Source organism: Trichomycterus rosablanca, chromosome 20 (genome assembly GCF_030014385.1).
Source record: "Trichomycterus rosablanca isolate fTriRos1 chromosome 20, fTriRos1.hap1, whole genome shotgun sequence".
NCBI lineage: Eukaryota > Metazoa > Chordata > Actinopteri > Siluriformes > Trichomycteridae > Trichomycterus > Trichomycterus rosablanca.
This window is the reverse complement of record NC_086007.1, coordinates 13,501,100-13,528,370: the sequence shown is the minus strand read 5'-3', so window position 1 is coordinate 13,528,370 and position 27,271 is coordinate 13,501,100. Positions and strand designations below refer to the sequence as shown.

At 41.9% G+C, this 27,271-nt stretch overlaps 1 protein-coding gene across 9 annotated transcripts in view; it reads right to left on the bottom strand.

Annotated features, from left to right (window-relative positions):
- bcas3 (BCAS3 microtubule associated cell migration factor) overlaps positions 1-27,271 on the bottom strand; it is a 409,318-nt gene that overhangs the window by 316,205 nt on the left and 65,842 nt on the right. For all 9 annotated transcript variants that reach the window (XM_063016958.1, XM_063016965.1, XM_063016960.1 and 6 more), the window contains exons 13-14: positions 25,888-25,981; positions 6,356-6,489 (exon numbers count right to left, since the gene is read on the bottom strand). In XM_063016958.1, the coding sequence (XP_062873028.1) occupies positions 6,356-6,489; positions 25,888-25,981 (228 nt within the window). The remainder of the gene's footprint in view (positions 1-6,355; positions 6,490-25,887; positions 25,982-27,271) is intronic.

The window sequence follows — 27,271 nt, the reverse complement described above, 5'->3', positions numbered from 1 at the left end:
CTGACCTCCCACGTCTTCAACCTCTGCAGCAATGCTGGCAGCACTCATGTGTCTATTTTTTAAAGCCAACCTCTGGATATGACGCCGAACACGTGGACTCAACTTCTTTGGTCGACCCTGGCGAAGCCTGTTCCGAGTGGAACCTGTCCTGGAAAACCGCTGTATGACCTTGGCCACCATGCTGTAGCTCAGTTTCAGGGTGTTAGCAATCTTCTTATAGCCCAGGCCATCTTTGTGGAGAGCAACAATTCTATTTCTCACATCCTCAGAGAGTTCTTTGCCATGAGGTGCCATGTTGAATATCCAGTGGCCAGTATGAGAGAATTGTACCCAAAACACCAAATTTAACAGCCCTGCTCCCCATTTACACCTGGGACCTTGACACATGACACCAGGGAGGGACAACGACACATTTGGGCACAATTTGGACACAATTTAGACATGTTCACTGTGGGGTGTACTCACTTATGTTGCCAGCTATTTAGACATTAATGGCTGTGTGTTGAGTTATTTTCAGAAGACAGTAAATCTACACTGCTATACAAGCTGTACACTGACTACTTTAAGTTATATCCAAGTTTTATGTCTATAGTGTTGTCCCATGATGTGAGGGGTGTACTCACTTTTGTGATACACTGTATATACAGTACCAGTCAAAAGTTTGGACACACTTTTCCATTCAATTGTGTCCAAACTTTTGACTGGTACTGTGTGTGTGTGTGTGTGTGTGTGTATATACTGTATATATATACTGTATACACACACACACACACACACACACACACACACACACACACACACACACACACACACACACACACACACACACACATATATATATATATATATATATATATATATATATATATATATATATACTGTATGTGTGTGTGTGTATATATATATATATATATATTAGGGCTGTCGAAGTTAACGCGATAATAACGCATTAACGCGACCTCAATTTAACGCGATTAAAAAAATTAGTGCCATTAACGCAAATTCTAGTTCATGTTGACACTTGACTGGTAGAACAAACGTTTTAATGTCGGACTTGCCACCGTTTTTCATTTGCGGTTTGTTAACATAATGTAACCGATCGTGGTAGTGATGCACTTGCATAATAAAGAAATAAATACACGCTATATTCACAAGTTGTCGGGAGCAGAACACTTTATTACACTTAATTAACTTCTTCTTCTTTACCGAATACCGGAAAGCTGAGTCGAGCACGTTAGTTCATGAACTATGGAAGCCCCAAAGGGTCAAAACACACTCACTTCGTGTAGAAACGTCCATCAAACCATCGTCACGATACAACCACAGACAAGTCTGATACAATAACTACGCCTTATCCCACCTAAAGCACCGCTGATCTACAATGTTTGCTGATGGAGAAATTCTAACCTACAATCTGACATTTACTGCCTAGTATGTGAGTGAATAAAACTCCCTTACAGTTTTCTCTTGTCCCAGCAGTTTTTAACATAAGTACATTTAGCATAAAATGTGTTCACCATTGTAATTGTAACATTTCACTTAAAAATCCTTGTTTTCTATAACATTTACACAGATTTTTTTTAATGCGATTAATCGCGATTAACTATATGAAATTCTGAGATTAATCGCGATTAAAAATTTTAATCGTTTGACAGCCCTAATATATATATATATTAGGGCTGTCGAAGTTAACGTGATAATAACGCATTAACGCAATCTCAATTTAACGCGATTATAAAAATTAGTGCCGTTAACGCAAATTCTAGTTCATGTTGAGACTTGACTGGTAGAACAAACGTTTTAATGTCGGACTTGCCACCGTTTTTTATTTGCGGTTTGTTATCATAATGTTACCGAGCGTCGTAGTGTCGTAGTAATGCACTTGCATAATAAAGAAGCTGCCAGTCCTCCATTCACGTAACGCTAGGACGGACACTTAAAAATCCTCCTTTTGGAGTGAACTGGTTTCATTTTTGATCAATATTATTTACCATTGGCTCAGGTACATGTCGAAACAAATGCTTTGTATTTCATTGGTTTAACAACCTCATTTGACTCCTTATAGAGCTACCACTGGCCAATCGGAGAAGGTCCGCCCTCTAAATGCTAGTCTGTGATTGGGTGGTTGAATTTCGCCCGCCCTCTCTGTTTTGTAAACACCGCGCTACCTGAGTCAATCACTCAGCTCTCATGATCAGGAACGCGGTGAAAATGCCAAAAAGTAAACTTTAGAGGCAGCGATGAACGGACCTAAATATGAAAAGACACAACATTTAGTGAGTAAAACAGTCATTTGTTATATAATTCTTGCTTAAATTGGTCAAAAACTCTGTTATATGGGTTCTGGATTCATTCTGTGTGTTGCAGTAGCATGTCCCCCTGTTCCTAATAAGATGTCCGGCTTTTTGGGGTGTAATGTCCTCCTTTTTGTTACTATGAATCTGGCCACCCTAGTCTAAACACACTCAGTTCGTGTAGAAACGTCCATTAAACCACTGGATAGTATTACTGCCTAGTATGTGAGTGAATAAAATTCCCTTACAGTTTTCTCTTGTCCCAGCAGTTTTTAACATTAGTACATTTAGCATAAAATGTGTTCACCATTGTAATTGTAACATTTCACTTAAAAATCCTTGTTTTCTATAACATTTACACAGATTTTTTTAAATGCGATTAATCGCGATTAACTATATGAAATTCTGAGATTAATCGCGATTAAAAATTTTAATCGTTTGACAGCCCTAATATATATATATATATATTTATATACACTTTTGAGTAACATTAGTGAAAGAATGGGTCGCTCTCAGGAGCTCAGTGAATTCCAGCATGGTAGCATGACAGGATGCCACCTGTGCAACAAATCCAGTCATGAAATTTCATCACCACTAAATATTCCACAGTCAACTGTCAGTGGTATTATAACAAAGTGGAAGCGATTGGGAACGACAGCATTTCAGCCATGAAAATAGCCACGTAAAATGACAGAGCGGGGACAGCGGATGCTGAGGCGCATAGTGCGCAGAAGTCGCCAGTGCACAAAGCAAGGTCCATAAAGACATGGATGAGCAAGTTTTGTGTGGAAGAACTTGACTGGCCTGCACGGAGTCCTGACCTGAACTCGATAGAACACCTTTGGGATGAATTGGAGGGACATCCTCCTCCAACATCAGTGTCTGACCTCACAAATGCGCTTCTGGAAGAATGGTCAAAAATTCCCATAAACACACTCCTAAACCTTGTGAAAAGCCTTCCCAGAAGAGCTGAAGCTGTTATAGCTGCAAAGGGTGAGACGACATCATATTAAACCTTATGGATTAAGAATGGGACGTCACTCAAGTTCATATGTGTGTGAAGGCAGACGAGCGATTACTTTTGGCAATGTAGTGTACATCTAATAAGAAGTTCAGCTGTAATTTCAGAAGCAGTTACAGCTGGAATTCATTTTAGATGTATCTTTACAAGCTTTGCACACCTGGATTTAGGCAGTTTATTTCATTCGTCATGGCACATTTTCGTAATTAAGAGAGTTTTTGATAGGGAATACATTTTGAAAAATCCCCAAAGACATGCTTTCACTTTGCTTCATACGTAAATAAGTGAAAATTGAAAGGTAAATAATGGCAATGTCGGGCCGCTCAGGTGGCGCAGCGGTAAAAACACACGCTGGAACCAGAGCTGGGATCTCGAATACATCGTATCGAATCTCGGCTCTGCCTTGCCGTCTGAGGCTGAGCGGCCACATGAACAACGATTGGCTGGATGGGGTTTCTCTCTTATGACTGGTGCAATTACGACCTCTGCTGGCTGATTGATGGTGCCTGCACAGAGATGAGAAAAGAGTACTCCTAGGGTGTGTCCCTCCGTACACGCAGCTAGGCTGCACTGCACTCGTCAAAGTGTAGGTGATAAGATGCATACGGCATGCTGCCAACGTGTCGGAGGGGGCGTGGGTTGGCTTCGTTCACCTCAATCAGAGCAGAGATCGGCATTGGTGGAGAGGAAGTATGGTGCAATGGGGCAATTGGACGGGCTAAAAAAAGGAAAAAAAGTAAATAAAATCCCTTTATGAGAAATGTTTTATTTATTTATTAATTTATTATAAACCATGCTTTGACAGTCTTCAAAAATATCAATATTGATAAACTATCAGCGGGGGTAAACCTGGCTACATGCTATACTTTAGCATTAACTATTCATAAATAAATCGTAAGGCGCAGTGAATTCACATACTGAGACGAAAGAGCTGCAGCAGCCTCTAAGCTAATTGATGTGTCCCAAATATCACACTGTTTACTAATCGTGTATTTAAAAATAGTCATTACTCTAGTGGTCTGTGTATGGAATTGCTATACTATTAAAAGTTTGGGACATCTCCATTATTTTAGATGCTGCCTTTTCCACCACTACAAAAATGAGCAACCATCATCTCCAACATGCAAGGAATTAGAGAGAGACTCAGCAAATGATCAGCAATTGTAGAAATTGTATTTCTAACCTGCCAGCCATGTGACAATGATGCACATTTAGCTGTATTCCATTTAGTTAGCTCACTAAAATGTGCTAGCGACTAAAACAAATCGTGCAGACTGCAGCCAGACTGTTTGTTGTCTTGCAAACTGCGCAGGACAAGAGTTCAGCGGCGGGGCTACGTTCTGCTCTGTGAAGAGCTCAGTGGTGCTCCGAGTCATGTCACTTGACAGTATTTAGAAAACACAAAGCAGTGGCGAGTGGATTAAAAGCATGTTCGGGCTGCACGTTTCCAGAGATGCTAGACCGCAGGGATGATAAACAGCTGTGGGTGGCCCTCAAAGACTTAACGTGATATGGTTAATGATTAAAGAGTCTAGAAATGTAATTTTTTATCAGGGTTGTGAGTGAAAATAGCTGGACTGGACATGTGTACACATGAGGGGGGAACAGAGTCTCGTCGGAAAACCGCCTTGTTGCCTACTGCCTACCTAGGCAGCTGGATGAGTAGAGAGGATTCTAATAAGACATTGACTTATAAGGCAGATTATTCAGATGCACTACTGTACTCAGACAGCCTACAGCTATAACAAACAGTACTTCATGGCTGAAAATACATGGACACCACTTCTATTTATTGAATTCAGGTGCGTTAGATACACCCACTGCCAACGGGTGTCTCAAATAAATTCTTTAAAGCAGGGAACCATAACGATTAGGCATAACATTATGACCAGGATCCTTGTTTCTACACTCACTGTCCATTTATCAGCTCCACTTACCATATAGAAGAACTTTGTAGTTCTGCAATTACTGACTGCAGTCCATCTGTTTCTCTACATACATTTTTAGCCTGCGTTCACCCTCTTCCTCAATGGTCAGGACCCCCACAGAGCAGGTATTATTTGGGTGGTGGATCATTCTCAGCACTGCAATGACACTGACATGGTGCTGGTGTGTTAGTGTGTGTTGTGCTGGTATGAGTGGATCAGACACAGCAGCGCTGCTGGAGTTTTTATATACCGTGTCCACTCACTGTCCACTCTATTAGACACTCCTACCTTGTTAGTCCACCTTGTAGATGTGAAGTCAGAGACGATCGCTCCTCTATTGCTGCTGTTTGAGTTGGTCATCTTCTAGACCTTCATCAGTGGTCACAGGACGCTGCCCACGGGGCGCTGTTGCCTGGATATTTTTGGTTGGTGGACTATTCTCAGTCCAGCAGTGACAGTGAGTGAGGTATTTAAAAACTCCATCAGTGCTGCTGTGTCTGATCCACTCATACCAGCAAAAAACACACTAACACACCACCACCATGTCAGTGTCACTGAAGTGCTGAGAATGATCCACCACCCAAATAATACCTAATCCGTGGTGGTCTTGACAATTGAGGAACAGAATGAAAGCAGGCTAATAAAGTATGTAGAGAAACAGAAGGACTACAGTCAGTAATTGTAGAACTACAAAGTGCTCCTATATGGTAAGTGGAGCTGATAAAATGGACAGTGAGTGTAGAAACAAGGAGGTGGTCATAATGTTATGCCTCATTGGTGTATGCTTCCTATGTTGTTCCAACAATTTGGGAAAGGTCCTTTCCTGCTATAGATTGTGGTTTTCAAATGTGATGTACGACAAGCTCATGGTCATGTGACCATGTGTATTTGTGGTACTAAAAGAATCAGGGCAGTGGTAGCTTAGTGGTTAACATACTGGACTAGATTCCAGACGGTTGCCGGTTTAAGCCCCAATACCCCCAAAGCTGCCATTGTTGGGCCCCTGAGCAAGGCCCTGAACCCTCAATTGCTGTAATTGTACTCAGTGATAATCGTAAGTCACTTTGAATAAATGCTGCAAATGTAAATGTATGGTGTGTTCACATTCTTACCTTGGCCTCAGTTTCCCCTCTGTGCAGGGTGTACAGGTGATGAACGGCACTCTGGGATGATGCCCAGGGGTGAGTAAAAACTTGAAAGACGTGAAAATCGTGTCCCAATGTGTCTGCAGTCACCAGTAACATACCTGCATGACAGAGAGAGAACTGCTTTTTACTGGGTCACTGCATAATACGTTGTTTTAAACCATTGTAAATCATCGGTTATAGCATCAGCAAGTAAAGTCAAACGTTTACATACGCTCGTCAGGTACATTAATGTACGTCAATAAATTGGAGCATATTTAGAGGTCAAGAAATTGGACCACTTTAAACATCTGAATTTATTTACCCTACTGAGAGCAGCTACTTACAAAACAATGTATGTATTACAGTAATACACATGCAAATTCATTCAGATTTAGCAATCTGACCACCACTACTACTCACCAGGCCATGGTGCCACCCCACTGTAAGATAATCCATATATATAAAGAACTTCAGATTTCTAGTCTGTCATGGCAGGTCAGAACTGTTTTACAGCATATTACGCTGGTGATCTTAATTTATTGGTTGACTGGTGTATAATCACGTAAGAGTTCAGAGAGACTTTAAAACTGTGTTCTATTCAATCCACAAGCAAAAATAACCATAGATTGCACCCAAGCTACTCTCCGAGGGAAAGCATGGCATTAGATACAAGCCTTAGTGTTGTTAAGAGCAATAATGTAGTGCAGTCTTGGCACTGCAATTTGTATTCAATGGTGAACCACATGTTAAGTTTTCCCTCTCCATTTTAAAGACGACCACAGGAGAACCCATGTGGAACCTCTGCTGACAGAGCCTTTCATTCCTCCACTTTTATTTGATGTTTGTCAAGCTACAGAAGTATGGACTCTTGCTATAAACAACACGCTTAGCAAACCGCACCAGAAAAAGTCCGGACCGAAACCCGACGGTCGTGAAAGAGGACGTATAGGACGTGAATCCCAAAACATTGCTGAGCTATTTTTTACAGAGATATGAAAGTCTTTGTCAAAACACGGCAAGACTTGAAAAGCCTCTAAATTTCACAATAATAATTTAACATGACAGGAGTCATGTTCCCAAGCCCGGCCTCCTGTGATGAGGTTTGAGAGGGTTGTAATTACAAAAGCGCTCTGACAAATGTACGAAAAAAGCTTTAATGGCGGGACATAAAAAGCCATTGCGCTGACACGTGCGAAAGGAATTAAATAAATTCGCACAAAAATAGCTAGAGTACTAGATGAGCTAATCCGTCTTGGGTTCTAGCGTCCTTGTGTTCACACTTCAGAGCTGCAGCTGCGTTAGGTGTGGCTGAGCCCTCACACTGGGTTGAAGAGCTGAAGGGGGGGGTGGAAGAAGGGTCCAAAAAAAAGCAAGCAATGAATTAGATGGCGGTTAGCTATTTACGCTGTATCAAAAGACTAAACCAGGCTACAGCTAGGCCATAAAGGAACCTACGCCCCAAATGAGGTGCCAAGCCACAAGAAGCATTTGCATCAACTGGGAATACATGGAAAAGACTGCCTTCTAATTATAGAGGCTGGAAACGGAAGCGCGGAGTGATTAGGAGTTTAGGCGCTGCGGTATGTTTATCTGGGAGCTTCCTCTCCCTCGCCCTGCACGCTCACTCCCTCGCTCTCTCGCTCGCTCCGGCTCTGACAGACGAGCCCTTGGATCGCTCGCCGAGACGCGAGTCTGCTGATGGTACAGTCTGTTCTCCAAGAACCAGAGCAGACTGGCAAACCAGGCGCTGGGGCTTTTGTGGCCTTGTTGAAATATGGAGCCTCGGAGAGAGGCGTCAGTCGGTTAGCCCACAGGAAGCGAAATTAAAAAGCAGATTTTTTCTGCGCTGGTAAGCCGCCGCAAGATTTCAGACACCCGAGACGTGCATGAAACTTTTGACACGTCCTATTTATAACACCTCATCCCTTAGGCAAGTGGTATTTAGGATACTGGAAAGAAAAAATAATAATCATCTCGGCCGCGTGAACACATTTGCAAACACGTTTCCCTAGATCTTTGTTTCCATGCAAGACTGTTATTTGCTCACAAACAGAAAGTACAAGCTAAAACCTATCAGCATTAACATGATGAGGGTTTTATTATACTATTATAGTCAGAGCAAGGCTGGGCACAGTATGTTTTATTTTTTGTATGACTGGGACTCTTCATACACCGAACAACCATAACATTAAAACCACCTCCTTGTTTCTACACTCACTGTCCATTTTATCAGCTCCACTTACCACAGAGAAGCACTTTGTAGTTCTACAATTACTGACTGTAGACCATCTGTTTCTCTGCGTGCTTTGTTAGCCCCCTTTCATGCTGTTCTTCAATGGTCAGGACTCTCCCAGAGCAGGTATTATTTAGGTGGTGGATCATTCTCAGCACTGCAGTGACACTGACATGGTGGTGGTGTGTTAGTGTGTGTTGTGCTGGTATGAGTGGATCAGACACAGCAGCACTGATGGAGTTTTTATACACCTCACTGTCACTGCTGGACTGAGAATAGTCCACCAACTAAATATATTTAAAAACGACCACTGATGAAGGTCTAGGAGATGACCAACTCAAACAGCAGCAATAGATGAGCGGTCGCCTCTGACTTTACATCTACAAGGTGGACCAACTAGGTAGGAGTGTCTAATAGAGTGGACAGTGAGTGGACACGGTATTTAAAAACTCCAGCAGCACTGCTGTGTCTGATCCACTCATACCAGCACAACACACACTAACACACCACCACCATGTCAGTGTTACTGCAGTGCCTAGAATCATCCACCACCTAAATAATACCTGCTCTGTGGTGGTCCTGTGGGGGTCCTGACCATTGAAGTACAGCATGAAAGGAGGTTAGGAGCTGATAAAATAGACAGCGAGTGTAGAAACAAGGAGGTGGTTTTAATGTTATGGCTGATCAGTGTATTTAAGTATTATAAGCTTAACAAATACAACAACGTTTGCAGTCTCCCAGTCACCACTTATGAAATGCACAGTTATACTGTTATACTGAGGTATGACTCCACTGATTGTACAACCTGATCACAGGTCTGTTGTAGAAAAGTAAACGACTTTATATACACTACATTGCCAAAAGTATTCGCTCATCTGCCTTCACACGCATATGAACTTGAGTGACGTCCCATTCTTAATCCATAGGGTTTAATATGATGTCGGCCCACCCTATGCAGCTATAACAGCTTCAACTCTTCTGGGAAGGCTTTCCACAAGGTTTAGGAGTGTGTTTATAAGAATCCTTGACCATTCTTCCAGAAGCGCATTTGTGAGGTCAGACACTGATGCTGGATGAGAAGGCTCACAGTCTTCCCTCCAATTCATCCCAAAGGTGTTCTATCGGGTTGAGGTAGCAATTAAACTTATTGCATTTTCGCCCCGGTAGTAACGTTGCTTAACTGTTTGCTTTTTTGCAACAACCGTGCCCTGACAAACCATACAGTATATCAGTAGCTTTTAGTGGCAATATTATATGATTTGCTGCATATTGAAGCTTACAGCTTATGTATTAACTATGCTACGGTATGGCGGTATATAAAAAATCCATACCGTAGGAGCAATCAAAGCCAGTATATCGAATGTACCGTCATACCACCCAGCTCTAAGACAGAGTATCCAAGCTCACACTGTAGCACTGATATCACCCCCTCTTGGCAGCCCAGAAAGAAACCAAAATAGTCATTTTAATGAACACCACCTGCCTAAAACCTTTGAAAAAAGAGGAAATCTCAAATTAAACATGTGTGGAAAAGAGCTGAGGGACAGCGCAGATGAAAGCTGTTCTATGCCGAGACAAATTGAAGATAAAGAGAGTAAATAAACCACATCAGTCTCTATCTATTGTCTACGGTGCTGGACGGCTGTAATGACACGGCCGTGTACGCCGTATGCGCTCGTGTGGGTGTCCGCACGTTGGGCGATTTCATCCGGCATGCTCCACTTACCGAGGTGTTTATGAAAGCCGTGGAACACACACATGCAGAGTGCAATAAAAAAAGGCTCCAGCTTTACATCAAAGCCACCCACTCAGGCCTAAAACAAGCAACACTTTCGGAGCCTGGAGGCCACCCTCAATCCGCCCGCCAGATAACACAACACGGTGGAGGAGAGGAGGAGACCGGCCGGGGTCGCCCTGCTGTCAATAACCTGTTAATCTTTCACGGACTAAGTGAGAACTTCTAAGAGCCGAAGCTGTTTGATCACAGGCTCGAGGCAGCTTTGATTTTGCGTGTTGTGCAGGAAGTGAACGAGATCAAGACCGTGTGGACTGCGCTCGATATGAGGCAATTTCCGCTCGTACAGTAGAACGTGAAACAGTTTCGTCTCGGCTGGAGGGAGAGGACTGGAGAGGATGTGCAGTCTGCAGCTAGCAACGTTTGTCTGGGTCAACTGGCACCAAAGACAGGCATGGCACAGCGCTCCTTAAGCATCCAGACTTGAAGCAGTGGTAGTCTAGTGGGTAGAGCTTTGAGCTATCGGTCAGAAGACTGTTGGTTCAAACATGCAGGCTCTGCCCTTGAGCAAGGCCCTTAGCCCCGTCTGCTCCAGAGGTGCTGTACAATGGCTGACCCTGCGCTCTGGCCCCAGCTTCCAAAACAAGCTGGTATATGCCAATAAAGAGTTTCATTGTACAGTACACGTGTATATGTATACATGACAAATAAAGGCGTTCTTTATTCTTCTTCATAAAAACGTTACCTACAGGCTCCCAAGAGGCGCAACAGTAAATCCTTGCCTCATCACTAGACGTTTGTGTCACTGGACGTTTTTGTTAGTGGGAACATAATTAGACCTACATCTGGTGTCACAGTAAGTTTAGAGCCTACACCAAATACAATCCATTAAAGGGCATCAATGACCAACACATACACATATTCACTCATACCTAGGGGCAATTTAAAACAGTCAGTTCGCCCGCTCAGGTGGTGCAGCGGTAAAGTATGCTAGCGCACCAGAGTTGGGGTTTTGAATACATCGTATCGAATCCGACTGGGCTGGGCGGCTGCATGAACAACGATTGGCTGTTGTTCATAGGGGTAAAGAGTCGGATTATAGGTCCTCATAACTGGTGCGACTGCGGCCCCTGCTGGCTGACTGATGGTGCCTACATAGGGCTGAGGAATAATGCTGATGGGGGTGTGGCCCTCCGTACACAGTGCCCGTCGGTGTATGAACTCGACTCGTGCAGGTGAAAAATGCAGTCTGTACTGACTGTACGTGCCGGAGGGGGCGTATGTCAGTTGAGAGGCGTCCTCAGTCAGCGGTGAAGGGTCGAATCAGTATAGAGAACGCAATCAGGGTAACTGGACGCGACTAGATTGGGGGGGGGAAGTAAGGAAAGTTCACCCAGTAGTATGTTTGGAAGGTAGTAAGAAACCACAACACACAAAAACAAGCCAGACAGTGTATAGAGGCAAGGACCACACCCAGGTCCCTTAAAAGATTGAGCTCTCAAGTACAAATGTCAGCTCTGCTACCGACCTGGCCAGGCGTCCAACAGACAATCGACTGTGTCTAAGGAAGTGAGGGTTACAAGGGGTTCCTCTAGGTGCTCAGGTGGTGCAGCGGTAAAAACACACGCTGCAACCAGAGCTGGGATCTCGAATACATCGTATCGAAACTCAGCTCTGCCTCGCCGGGCGAGGCTGACCGGCTACATGAACAACGATTTGCCTGTTGTTCAGATGTGCGGGACTAAGTCGGATATGGATCTCTCTTTGACAGACTGGTGCAATTACAACCTCTGCTGGCTGATTAGAGGCGCCTACACAGAGATGAGGAAAGAGCGCTCTTAGGGTGTCAATACTCAATGCTAGGTGGCACAACACTCATCAATGTGTGGGTGATAAGATGCATACGGCTTGCTGCCCACATGTCGGAGGGGGCGTGGGTTAGCTTCGATCTAGGCGTAGGCGGAGAGGAAGCATGATGCAATTGGGGGCAATTTAACAGGCTAAAGGGGGAGAAAAAAGGGCAGAAAATGCATTTTAAAAAATGCGATCTCTGGGTCCTCAAATGGCAAAGCGATAAAGCATGCTAGCACACCAGAGGTGACAACTCAAACTTGTGAGTTTGAAAGGTGAAAAAATGCAGTTGGCTACTGGGCACGTATCGGAGGGGGCGTGTGTTAGTCAGGAGTGGAAGTCAGCAACAGTACAGAGGAAGCAAAATGCATCAGTTAACTGGATGCGACTAGATTTAAAACTGATGGAAAAAAAGCAACCTCTGCATCTGGTTGAAGGAACAAAAACAGTTGAGGCGTGGCTAATGCAAAAGGAGCAGTCACTGAGTTAATCCGTATGGGGGTGGATGTGAGGGGTGGGCAATTAAAAATCCCAACAGCAGCTCTGCACCTCATGCACTCAAACCAAAACAACACACTAACATGCCATTACAAGGACTGAGAACTCCCAACTATCAGCTGCCCTTCCATTGATAAATGGCATACAAGGGGTGACGAAGTAGGGATGTACGTACAATGACTGACTATAGCCCATCTGTTGCTATGTACAAAGTGTATCTGTATGTTAGGCGTGACTTATAAAATAATGAATGACTATACATTCGAGATAGATGCAGCTAATAAAGTGTCCAGTTCATCCATTATTATGTTTGGAAGGTAGTAAGAAACCATATACATAGAACACCATAGCCATAGAATACCATAGAGCACACAAAACAAGCCAGCCAGTGTCCAAAGGCAAGGACCACACCCAGGTCCATTAAAAGATTGAGCTCTCAAGTTCAAATGTGAGCTCTGCTACTGACCTGGCCAGGCACTGAACAGACAATTGGCTGTGTCTGAGGCAGAGAAAGGTAAGAAGAGGTTCCTCATTGCGGTTTTACAAATGCGACCTCTAGGTGTTTAGGTTGCGCAGCGGTAAAACATGCTAGCACATCAGAGTCGGAGCTCATCAGAGCTCTGCTACCGTATGAACCCACCTCACGCAGGTGAAAAGATGTAGTCGGCTACTGCACACGTGTCGGAGGGGGCGTGTGTTAGTCAGGAGTGGAAGTCAGCAACACTATAGAGAAGCGAAATGCAATCGGGTAACAGGATATGACTAGATTAGGAGAAAAATGTGGGGGAGCGGTGCAAAAAGCTAAAAATAAATAAATGAAATTGTGATCTCTGCATCTGGTTGAGAAAACAACAACAGTTAAGGAGTATTAAAATAGCAAAGCGCATCTCTCCACAAGTGGTATGGCTTTCTGTACTCAACCCATGCTGGCTCATGTAAAAGAGGCAGCCACTGATTGAATCTGTATTGGGGTGTGGGTGGGCAGGGGGGGTGTGGGTGGGTGCAATTAAAAATCCCAACAACAGCTCTGCACCTCATGCACTCATACACAAACAACACACTCTAACATGCCATTACCAGCACTGTGAAAATCTGCTGGTCAGTTCAGTGACGGTTCCCTTCATTGATTAATGGGATACAAGGGGTGACATTGGTAAGTATGGATTAACAATTACTGACTATAGCCTTTCTGTTGCTTTGTACAAAGTGCATCTGTATGGTAGGTGTGGCTTATCAAATAATGAATAAATATACAGATGAGATAGATGTAGCTACTAAAGTGTTTGTTGTGTATATACAGGTGTTGCTTTATATGCTCCATGTAGCTCATCTGTGCCGTAAAGGTGGAAAAATCAATTTTCTCATAAAATCTTGGTCGGCCTAAGACAGCTTTCAGTGTGAAAGTTAAAAGCCTGAGAACAAATTGGTAAACCCACAGTCTCCTGATAAGGGAATGAGTGAAAAGCATAATCCTTTTTTCGACAGACAGCGGATGATAATCTCAACTCATGTAAATGTTCTTTTATTCCGCGGAGCGTTCTGTTAACTAATTAATCCCCTGAAACATTCACCATAGAAGATCAGATTTCACAGTTCTTTGTGACGCTTCGACGCTAATGCCGCTCAGACGGAGGGAAGCCTGGGCTGAAAGATCTTACTGGACAATGGTTGATTCATGTAGGTTGGGAAAAAGGTATTTGATGGTTCAGGAGCAGATGGAGAACCAAAAAAAGGCAAAGCAAACGAGCTGAAGTATAGAGGCAACAGAGTTTGTGCTACAAGTCTGCAGGGCATCTACACCACAGGGATGGATTGGCACCCTGTTCAGGTTGTTCCTGCCATTTACAATCTACCCCATATTTCATCAACCACAATCCATCACTGTGGTGTAGATGCAACTGTGATAATACAACAATAACAACATTAACTTTTAGGTAAAGAGATCATCGTTCTGGCTGCAGGAGATCTGATCTTCTTGAAAAAGAAAAAAAAAAACTTTAATTTGAAAAATTTAATGTTTTAAATTGATTGAATTAATTCGTCATTAATAATTAATTTGATTTTTATTATTTTTTGGATTTGTTTATTTATTTATTTATGTTTTAATTAGAGGTGATTAATGCACATTGTAAAAAAAATGGAACATTTATTTAAAATTAGAAATCAATAGTATGGGCAAGTTGGACAACATACTCTGACTAAATAAAAGACATAACATGATAGAAAGTCCTTTCTCAGGATCTATGTTTGAAAAAGAAAAGTAAATAATTATATTACTGTACATATATTGTGACCTTTAATCATCTGCCCAATAAAAAATAAAAATTCTATTTTTAGTCTATTTTACAAAATAAATCATAGGATTCAGGCACATTCCACTAAATCCTAATCTAATAATATATCTTCTTCGATTAGACCTAATCACTTCTGATTGTTCCACTGTATTTAAGATATGTGCAAAATGTTATTGTGTTCTTCAAGTCCAGGCCTATTAGCCTCCCACACCCACCTGAGCAAATTATACTAATGCATTCCAGCAATTTGGTGCAGCCATAAAAGTGAAGAGGATGCATCCAGTCTTAATTGCTAGCTGTGTGGGAAAACATTGATTATTCTATGGTAAATAATAATAATAATAAAAAAATAGTACAAGGGTGTTGCTTGCTTGTTTTATTACTTCTGACCATCAACTTCAAAAACCACTTTTCCAGTCTGATCCACAGAACTATTTTGTGCTCTGATTATACCACTGTAACCAACTGTCGGCTCAGAAGAAGTAATACATCTTACTGTAACATCTTCATTCATCGTCATTTGTTTGAAATTTATATTTTAATAGTAATTAGTATTGAGTCTTTACAGTGAACGTTATTGTTAGAGACAGTACAGCAAAGTCTACCAGTAGATATCATACCATACATCCATTGAATTTCCGCACATACAAAAAGTCACTATGACGCTATGACACAATAATTGTCCAGCCACCACCATGGAGACCAGAGTTCAAATCTCAGCAGCATACTGCTGGCACCAGTACTGGACATCGTAGAGATAGGAGAAGGGATAATGCTGAGGAATCCTGTTTTCTGAGACCATGTGGACGTCCAGGTTTGTTTGTTAATTAGGATTTTAACGTCATGTTTTACACTTTGGTTACATTCATGACAGGAAACGGTAGTTACTTGTTACACAAGATTCATCAGTTCACAAGTTTAATTTGAACACAGTCATGGACAATTTAGTATCTCCAATTCACCTCACTTGCATGTCTTTGGACTGTGGGAGGAAACCGGAGCACCTGGAGTAAACCCACACAGACACGGGGAGAACTCCACACAGAAAGGACCCGAACCTCCCCACCTGGGGATCGAACCCAGGACCTTCTTGCGGTCAGGCGACAGGGCTACCCACTTAGCTACCGTGCCGCCAGTGGATGTTCAGGAACGTATGCAAGCAAAAGGAAGAGATGGCATCAGAATGCACTAAACGATAATCCACCTCACAACATGAAGTAGTTGCTGACCTGCTGGTAATGTCTTGGTACCAGATACCTCAGGACTCCTTCAAATGTCTTGTGGAGTCCATGGGTCTGTTCCAAAACTAAGTGAGCTGCCTTGCTGTCTACTGCTTATCTTTGCAGCTGCCTACGTACAGAGGATCTTATAGAACAGGTTATTTAGACATACTATTTAGACAGTGATTACGGCGATTACGTCACCATCGTTTTTGCTCGGTGGGTAGCACTGTCGCCTCACAGCAAGAAGGTCCTGGGTTCGAGCCCCAGGTGGGGCGGTCCGGGTCCTTTCTGTGCGGAGTTTGCATGTTCTCCCCGTGTCTGTGTGGGTTTCCTCCAGGAGCTCCGTTTTCCTCCCACAGTCCAAAGACATGCAGTCAGGTTAATTGGAGATACAAAATTGTCCATGACTGTGTTTGATGTAACCTTGTGAACTTATGAATCATGTGTAATGAGTAACTACCGTTTCTATCGTGCATGTAACCAAAATGTAAGACATGACTTTAAAATCCTAATAAACAAAGCTAAAACAGTTAGCCTCAGGCCATAAGGCACCTCATAAGGCAGCATTTTAAGGTATCTAAAAATTTAGACAGCCTTCTTATTAGGAGTGCGTAGGATGATGTAAAATGCTGTTTATGTAAAGAGCTCACTAAGTTTTCGAACAGACCCCATAGCTGCGTCCGAAATCGCATACTTAGAGAGTACATACTAGATTGGAGGAAGTATGCACTACTCGGCCGGTAAAGAAGTACATACTTTCAGTACAGAAGTGTGAAGTATGCACACAACACCCCTACGTACTGCATGCGCCATCTTACCAACGTCAAGTGATGACGTGGGGACGTGATGACGTAATATCACCATAGTTACAGACTCATTACAAAAACAACTCGCCAAAATTTTTGATATTTATCGTCTTTGTCACTTATTCGTTTTAAGTCATCTTAATTACAGAGGACTCAGAAGACCGCTATCTTTCTAGTTTCTTATTACGCTTCGAACACCTACGCAGCTCCAGTTGCATTATGGGATACATTAGCGGACCGCAAGTGTGCATCACTTGCATACTCGAACATGGCTGCCCAATAAGTAGGTCATCCGGGTACTTCTCGCGTACCTCTTTGTGTATACTATGTATTCAGACATACTAACCGCTCTCGCGGCCTCATTTCGCGTACTATTGAGTATGGAAGTATGCGATTTCGGACGCAGCTCATGTCTTGGATGGTTAGAGCTTTTCTGACCTCATATGACACTATAATGTATCAAGACTGGGTGTCAATCAATGGTTTAGAGATCTGATACCAGTATTGTATCAAACATACAATGCGATGGGTACAAACTTTAAATCATTTTGCTCACTTGTTGTTCTTTGGAACTACAGTATATCTCAATGCCTTGGTGAGGCATGACAAAAAGTGTGAGGCCCACACTACTATCCCATTATATTCCATCACATTTGTTTAGCTCCACTGCAACTCCCCGCAGTACAGTACAGCGGTTTATTCAGTGTTAAAAACTGCCACTCACATCCTTCGAGTTCACCAGCGAGAGAAACGGATGTGCAGGTTTGTACAGTATCCTGAACTATCCTTTAATTACTCACCTATGAATAGACTGTACAGAACCACAAAGCGAGTGCCAGCTACCCAGGCGCCTGGCATTTTCTATCCTCGTCGTTTTGTCCTGTCCAACATATACTTCTGGATTGGTTTTCTTACATGACTGTATTTTTCCTCTTTTTTTTTTTTTTGAGTAAGGATCTGGGCTTTTCAGTCAATGCCAAGTCCCTGCATTGTTTTAAACCGACCCTTTCTGTTTTGGAAATGTATCCGCTCCTGAGGGAGCTGTGGTCGACCCTACGGCAAACGTGACACTCACCGCTGCGGCTGCAGGCTCCTGTACGTAATCCGTTCAGAGCCCGGGCGGCTAGGTGGCAAAGAGCATTTCCCACTAATTAAAATCAAAATGTTCGTCAGTTTCCATCGGGGCGGGCAGGGCAGTAACCGACAATGCTGCAGGAGCGTAGATGTCAGTCACCGTGAGTGCATACACCGACACATCACTAACACACACCGATACACCACTAACACACACCGATACACCACTAACACACACCGATACACCACTAACACACACAGACACACCACTAACACACACTAACACAACAAAGACTCAGGAACAGGAGAAATCTGCAAACCCAATTAGAATAAACCAAATTACACAAAAACTCAGAACTAAATATCTGAATTATTGGGAAACTGAAACTAAAGCTCAGAGTAAAATGCAGTGTTATTTGGCCCTAAATGGACACTACAGTGCAGCAGATTATCTGAGCACAGTATCCGACCCTAAATTAAGAAACACCCTGACGAGGTACAGACTGAGCGCACACGACCTGGCCGTGGAGACGGGACGACACACCCGGTCCTGGCTGCCCCGGGAGGAGAGGTTGTACCAGCACTGCACTCTCAGTACAGTAGAGACGGAGCTGCACTTCCTCACCCAGTGTACCAAGTACCACCACATCCGCTCCCAATTCTTCCCTAAATTTAACACCATCATCCCCAACTTCAACTCCCTCCCAGACCCCGACAAACTGCCCCACATACTGAGAAAGCTGCACACTAGCAGCACTCTATACACACACCTGCCACCAGGTGAGGGACAGTGGGTGACCATGTCTCATACACACATACACACATACACACACACGCACACAACAAACGTTTATGACTACCTCATTATTGTAAATGATACCTTTTTATTGTTATTATTTGCACTGCTTATATTAATATTTTATTCTATTTTATATTTTTGCACCTGTAACTGTGTTGTATATATTTGTACTTATTGTTATTTTTATTATTTCTGAGCTTTGGCAATACGAATGTACTTATGTGTCATGCCAATAAAGCTTCTTTTGAGTTGAGTTGAGTCTGTGTTCAACCGCTAATGAAGAATACTCTACCTGACCTTGTTAGTCTCTGTTTAGAGGCTCTTTCAGTCTCAATAAATTAGGGGATTTCTTCCAGTCTTTCTAGTGCCAAGCGATTTCACCATTTCCAAACAATATAACAGTTCTTTCAATTTATTCCTGAGCAAATACAGTGACGACCACATTATTTCTGACTCAAACGGACAAGAGAAAGGTCTAGCTGTTTAAACTTTTAAATGCCTTGGTGTTACCTAAACCAACTAGCCTGGAGCCTCCTCTCTGCATGGGGTAAAGGACATTGACGAAGCCGTGCTGGAGGCTTAACGCTCACTGAACCTGAGAGGGGCCTCCCCGCGCCAGGACAACAACCTCCGTCTAATTCCATAAAGCCGTCTATCCAACCTTTCACTGGAACACACTCCCGAGCAGTTCGGTCAGCCATGTAGTCTGATTAGATCTGTTTTGCAAGGAGTCACACTGTCATTACAAAAGCACACCTCAAATGGGGCATTGTACTAGAACTCTAAAACTAGAGGGTGAAACTGGGTTTGTTTTTTGTTCTGTGGTACAAAGCAGCCAAGCAGACTGGTAAACATTAAAAGGCTGCATGGTTGATGGTCACTGTGTGGTTCACAGGAGTGACAGGACACTCATTTTATCTGTGCACGTTAACAGGCCAAAGATTGAGACTGCTCCCAGACCCAAAGTTTAACCAACAGCGCCCCCAAGGGACTTTTCAGTACAAAACAAAACTCATGACAGGTCTGTATGTAGAGTGCACTTAGAATTAAGCACATTCTGTTTACATGTATGGCATTTAGCAGACGCTTTTATCCAAAGCAACTTACAATTGTGACTGAATACAATGTAAGCAATTTAGGCCTTCGTTTAGGGGCATTTTAAAATCATTTTCATGTCATGTTTTACACACTTTGGTCACATTCATGACAGGACAGGTAGTTACTGGTTACACAAGAGTCATCAGTTCAAGTCTTGGACTCCAATTTATCTCAATTGCGTGTATTTGTACAGTGGGAGAAAATTGGAGCTCCCGGAGGAAACCCACACAGACACGAGGAGAACATGCAAACTCTACACAGAAAGAACCCAAGCCACCCCACCCCACCTGGGTATCGAACTCAAGACCTTGCTGTAAGGTGACAGTGCTACCCACTAAGCCACCGTGCTGCCCAATCCCTAATGAAAATTAGAATTTTTAACACTAAACTTAAAAGGCCGCTCAGGTGGCGCAGCGGTAAAAACACACGCTGAAACCAGAGCTGGGATCTCGAATACATCGTATCTAATCTCAGCTCTGCCTGTCGGCAAAGGCTGAGCGGCCACATGAGCAACGATTGGCCTGTTGTTCAGATATGGGCGGGACTAAGCCGGATGGGGTCTCTCTCTCATGACTGGTGCAATTACGACCTCTGCTGGCTGATTGATGGTGCCTGCACAGAGACGAGAAAGAGTGCTCTCAGGGTGTGTCTCTTCGCACACATCGCTGAGCTGCACTGCACTCGTCAAAGTGTAGGTGATAAGATGCACACGGTAGGCTGCCCACGTGTCGGAGGGGGCGTGGGTTAGCTTCGTTCTCCTCAATCGGAGCAGGGATCGCTTTTACTACATCATTAAACAGTTCATCTCATTGGAGGTGCTTTGAAAAGGTCAAAGACAAACTGGGTCAAAGTTTATTCAGGTGAGCAAGCACAAAAAAACTCCATAGGAAACAACAGCACAGCCAGCATAAAAGCGATTTTGCCTTTTCTCATGTGAATGCGCCCTAACAGTTGCTCTAATTCTAAACCTAACCTTGTACCTAAATATCCTTTAAGTTATTATATTTTAGTCTATTTTCATAACGTTTCTCAGACGTAGTATTGAAATTTAAAAGCATTAGCATCTAAAGTCCATAACTGCATCAATAAAACCTTCATTAAACATTACTGTGGGTCTGACTGTGGTCAGCTATTATCATAAATCCCAAAATACAAAGTGCACATTCACTAACAAAAGTAAACATTCAGTATATGCAATATTGATCATATTTTTATACAGGATGTGTGATTGATGAACATTTTTAGATCTCTGGTAACACTGCAGACAGCAATATTTTACTCAGTGATATCTGCTTGCTAAAATTCTCAGCATCTGACCATCAAGCATTCTTAAATATGGGCGGCACAGTGGCTTGGCCTCACAGCAAGAAGATCCTGGGTTTGATTTCCAGGTGGAATCATTTGGGTCCTTTATGTGTGGAGTTTGCATGTTCTCCCTGTGTCTGCGTGGGTTTCTTCCCACAGTGCAAAGACATGCAAGTGAGATGAATTAGAGATACAAAATTGTCCATGACTGTGTTTGACAAAGACTTGAACTGATCAATTTTGTGTAACCAGTTATAAATGTAGCCAAAATGTGTAAATATGCCACTCAAGTGGCGCAGTGGTTAAACACACTAGCACACCAGAGCTGGGATTTCGAATACATCGTATCAAATCTCAGCTCTGCCATCAGGCTGGGCGGCTTATATGGTAGGACAAGCCAGACCAGGGTTCCGCATTAATGGTGAAATTAAAACCTCTGCTGGCTGATTGATGGCACCTGTGCAGAGTTGAGGAACAATGCTGATCAGTGCACAAGGCTGATCCGCATATGAACTCGCCTCGTGCAGGTGAAAAGATGCAGTCGGTACTGCACGTGTGTCGGAGGGGGCGTGTGTCAGTTGCGAACCTCCTCAGTCAGCAGTGGAGGGTTGTATTGGTAGAGGGGAAGCGTAACGCAATCAGGGTGATTGGATATGACTAGATTAGGGGAGAAAATTGGGGGGGGGGGGGGGGGAAAGAGAAAATGAATGTGTAAATATGATGTTAAAATCCTAATAAAATAACGCAGAAATACATACAACACAATCAAAGTTCTCAATTGTTCTCCCATCAGTAAAATCCATCAGGTATGAATGCAGTGGTGGGATTTTTCAGGCATGAAAACAGAAAATTGCCAGGCTGTGTCAAGAGTAGCGGAAAATGAGCCGTCTATCATGGACTTTCCCACAGTGCATTAATAAGGACAGGTATTTGAAGGATTCCTCTAAGGGCAACGGCTAGCAGAAGCTTTCAGCACCTTCTTATTAACAGGCCACTCTACCTGCGACACTCGGCACACAATGGGCTGGCTGTGGTGGATTTCCGGAAGGGCAAACATGATGTGCTAAACTGAAAAGCGTTCTATCGCACAGGACTGGCACACACAAGGTCAGGCCAAGGGCATCGCTACGTTACTCCACTGGTTCTTATACAGCCGTACAATGTAAATCTCAGAGAAGTGTGATGTGATGAATGACTCTGTGCACGGTGTCACTGTAACATAAAGCATGTTGTGACATGGGGAAGTAAATGCAGAATGAATTATAGACTTGAGGCACATTGTTGAAACAGACTGATCACTTTAAATTTCCTTTCATCTTTAAAGGTTGTAATTGGACCCGATTGGACCCGCAGCAGTTCACCCACACGTCATGGTTTAGTTTGGCCGCAGACACTTCTAAAAGACACTTCTGAAATGACAATGGTATGAGTGAGTGCCACTGTGTCAGGTGTTTTGTGTGTGGTGTGTAACTATGCTGGAGAGGGTCTTTGACCCTCAGGTGCGGCAATAAATCGCTTTAACAATGACCGCTGCCATCACATAAGATGATCAGAGAGGAAGCAGTCACATTAGAAAGTTGAGGTTTGCAAAAAATTGTGGGCAATTCCCAGTGACGTGAGCTTCATAAGTCCAACATGACAGTCAGTTCCCACCATCCAGTCCAGACTCTGTTTATTTGTTCTACAGTCACTGTTGCGAGACAAATGAGGGCCCATTTAAGGTAAGTAGTTCTGGTATTGGTCAAGTAATATGTATACATTTAATGGCAAGCCAAACAGGAAATATATAGCAAACACTATATATATATATATATATATGAAATGAAACTCAATATATATGGAATGAAAACCCAATATATATGGAATGAATTAAACTCGATATATTTGAAATAAAAATCAATAAATATTGTATGAAAATCCGATATATATGGAATAAATAAAACTCAATATATATGAAATGAAAACCCGATGTATATGGAATGAATGACACTCGATATATATTTAATGAAAAACTGATATATACGGTATGAATGAAACTCGATATACAGTGTATCACAAAAGTGAGTACACCCCTCACATTTCTGCAAATATTTGATTATATCTTTTCATGGGACAACACTATAGAAATAAAACTTGGATATAACTTAGAGTAGTCAGTGTACAACTTGTATAGCAGTGTAGATTTACTGTCTTCTGAAAATAACTCAACACACAGCCATTAATGTCTAAATGGCTGGCAACATAAGTGAGTACACCCCACAGTGAACATGTCCAAATTGTGCCCAAAGTGTCAATATTTTGTGTGACCACCATTATTATCCAGCACTGCCTTAACCCTCCTGGGCATGGAATTCACCAGAGCTGCACAGGTTGCTACTGGAATCCTCTTCCACTCCTCCATGATGACATCACGGAGCTGGTGGATGTTAGACACCTTGAACTCCTCCACCTTCCACTTGAGGATGCGCCACAGGTGCTCAATTGGGTTTAGTCCATCACCTTTACCTTCAGCTTCCTCAGCAAGGCAGTTGTCATCTTGGAGGTTGTGTTTGGGGTCGTTATTTTGTTGGAAAACTGCCATGAGGCCCAGTTTTCGAAGGGAGGGGATCATGCTCTGTTTCAGAATGTCACAGTACATGTTGGAATTCATGTTTCCCTCAATAAACTGCAGCTCCCCAGTGCCAGCAACACTCATGCAGCCCAAGACCATGATGCTACCACCACCATGCTTGACTGTAGGCAAGATACAGTTGTCTTGGTACTTCTCACCAGGGCGCCGCCACACATGCTGGACACCATCTGAGCCAAACAAGTTTATCTTGGTCTCGTCAGACCACAGGGAATTCCAGTAATCCATGTTCTTGGACTGCTTGTCTTCAGCAAACTGTTTGCGGGCTTTCTTGTGCGTCAGCTTCCTTCCGGCATGACGACCATGCAGACCGAGTTGATGCAGTGTGCGGCGTATGGTCTGAGCACTGACAGGCTGACCTCCCACGTCTTCAACCTCTGCAGCAATGCTGGCAGCACTCATGTGTCTGTTTTTTAAAGCCAACCTCTGGATATGACGCCGAACACGTGGACTCAACTTCTTTGGTCGACCCTGGCGAAGCCTGTTCCGAGTGGAACCTGTCCTGGAAAACCGCTGTATGACCTTGGCCACCATGCTGTAGCTCAGTTTCAGGATGTTAGCAATCTTCTTATAGCCCAGGCCATCTTTGTGGAGAGCAACAATTCTATTTCTCACATCCTCAGAGAGTTCTTTGCCATGAGGTGCCATGTTGAATATCCAGTGGCCAGTATGAGAGAATTGTACCCAAAACACCAAATTTAACAGCCCTGCTCCCCATTTACACCTGGGACCTTGACACATGACACCAGGGAGGGACAACGACACATTTGGGCACAATTTGGACATGTTCACTGTGGGGTGTACTCACTTATGTTGCCAGATATTTAGACATTAATGGCTGTGTGTTGAGTTATTTTCAGAAGACAGTAAATCTACACTGCTATACAAGTTGTACACTGACTACTCTAAGTTATATCCAAGTTTCATGTCTATAGTGTTGTCCCATGAAAAGATATAATGAAATATTTGCAGAAATGTGAGGGGTGTACTCACTTTTGTGATACACTGTATATGGAATGAATGAAACTCGATATATATGTAATTAATGAAACTCGATATATATGAAATAAAAAACAATATATATATGACATGAAAACCCGATATATATGGAACGAACCCCGTTATATATGAAATAAAAACACGATGTATATATATGGAATGAAAACCCATTAATTCCACACACACACACTTTATATATATGTATATATGTATATATATATTACACACACACACATACATATATTTCCTCACATACTCCTTTACTTTTTCTTTATATGTACATATCACTGTTTCTTCACACCATATTCTTCACATATGCAAGCCACAGAAACAGCATTTCCACTTTCTTAATAAATTCTAACTTTTTAGCAATACCTAGATGCACCCACTTTTGCTTATACTTTGCATAATTTATTAAAAAAAAATTTTGTAATTATAAGAAATATCTACTTAGAAATGGTAGATTTAGTGATATTCATATTCCCATTCATAGTTCTAGTCCACTCACTTTCACTCTTATTTTAGTTGAACACACAAAGGTTTGCTTTCCCCCTACAGTAAGTCAAACCGCGATTTCTCATTAAGCACACATCTAGTTTAGAGATCATAAAAATATGCACGTCATTTCAAACTCTTAACTAGAAGAGACTTCTGAGAGAGTTATTAAGAATTAAATTCTCCTGCTTGTAATGTTATGTGGCTTATGTTTGTACGTGTTCATGAGTAATGCATCTAAAAACACAGGACGCAGGGATTTAAGCAAATTGTGTTTGTCGTTCTAGGGTTTAATGCAAGCATGAAGACCGTGTGACTTGCATTTGGCCACCGCTGCAGCCAAGTGCATAAAAAGGTTGAGAAAGAGTGATATAAACACATGGGGTCGGAAAATAAGCATAAAAACGTTTGACTTGGCAAGGTGTGGGCTTTCTGTGCTTTGGTAGGTTTCAACTAAGCATCGCATGTGTACGCTTACCACTCGGATTGAACGCCATGCAGGATATGGGCTTGTCATGGGCTGGAAAATGAGCAACCACTCCTTCTCCATCTGAATCTTCACTCACGAGTACCTGCACACACGGACACATGTTCAGTAAAGCACCACGAGATAAATAAATCAGAAATTAAAAATGTTAAACAGAAACATTGGTTCGATTGGCTGGCACAGGGTTGGGTGACGCAGTCTGAAACCAGCAATGACATAAACACATGATTGGATGATAAGGTCAGTGAAACAAAGATTTAATTTACCATTTTATGAAAACAACATGGTTTCTCTATGACCGCATTTATGCTCCCGATGGCTACAACTCTACATTGACTTACACAAAATGCACACCACCCTAAATAAATAGCATTACAAATTTATTTATATATTTCCCACTTCCAGCAAATCTAGTCAATACACAATTTTTTTTTTAAAACAACAACTACACTACTATACATTTTTTTTTTATTAATAATTGTATTATTACACCTAAACTATACACACATTTCTTTTGTTTTCATTTTTATTAATAATTTTATTATTATTTTTCTAATTATTATTATTGTAAGCATCTGCAACACCTACACTATACACAATTTTTTTTCAATCTACTTTTCTTTTTAGGGATCTGCAACACCTACACTATAAACACATTATTTATTTTATTTATTATTATTATTATTATTATGCATCAGCAACATCTACACTACACACATTTTTTTTAATTAATAATTTTATTATTATTTTTTAAGCATTGGCAACATCTAAACTATACACACACATTTATTTTTTTCATTTTTATGAATAATTTTATTAATATTTTTTAAGCATCGGCAACACCTACACTATAAACACATTATTTATTATTAAAATTATTATTATTAAGCATCAGCAACAGCTACACTATACACACATTTTTTTATTATTTTATTAATAATTGTATTAATTTCTTTTACTATTTTTTAAGGATGTGCAACATCACTATAAACACATTTATTTACTTTTATTTATTTAAGCATCTGCAACACCTACACTATTCACAAATGTTTTTTTTTTTTTCAATTTTTAAGGATCAGAAACACCTACACTATAAACACATTCATTTATTTTATTATTATTTTTTTAAGGATCAGCAACACCTACAGTATACACACATTTATTTATTTTATTATTTTTTATTATTATTATTTTCTTAAGGATCAGCAACACCTACACTATACACACTTTTATTTATTTTATTATTATTATTATTATTATTATTGTTTAAGGATCAGCATCACCTACACTATAAACACATTTAATTATTTTATTATTTACACCAACATTATATGTGCACAAGTATGTGGACACCCCTGTTAACTCATTATAAAAT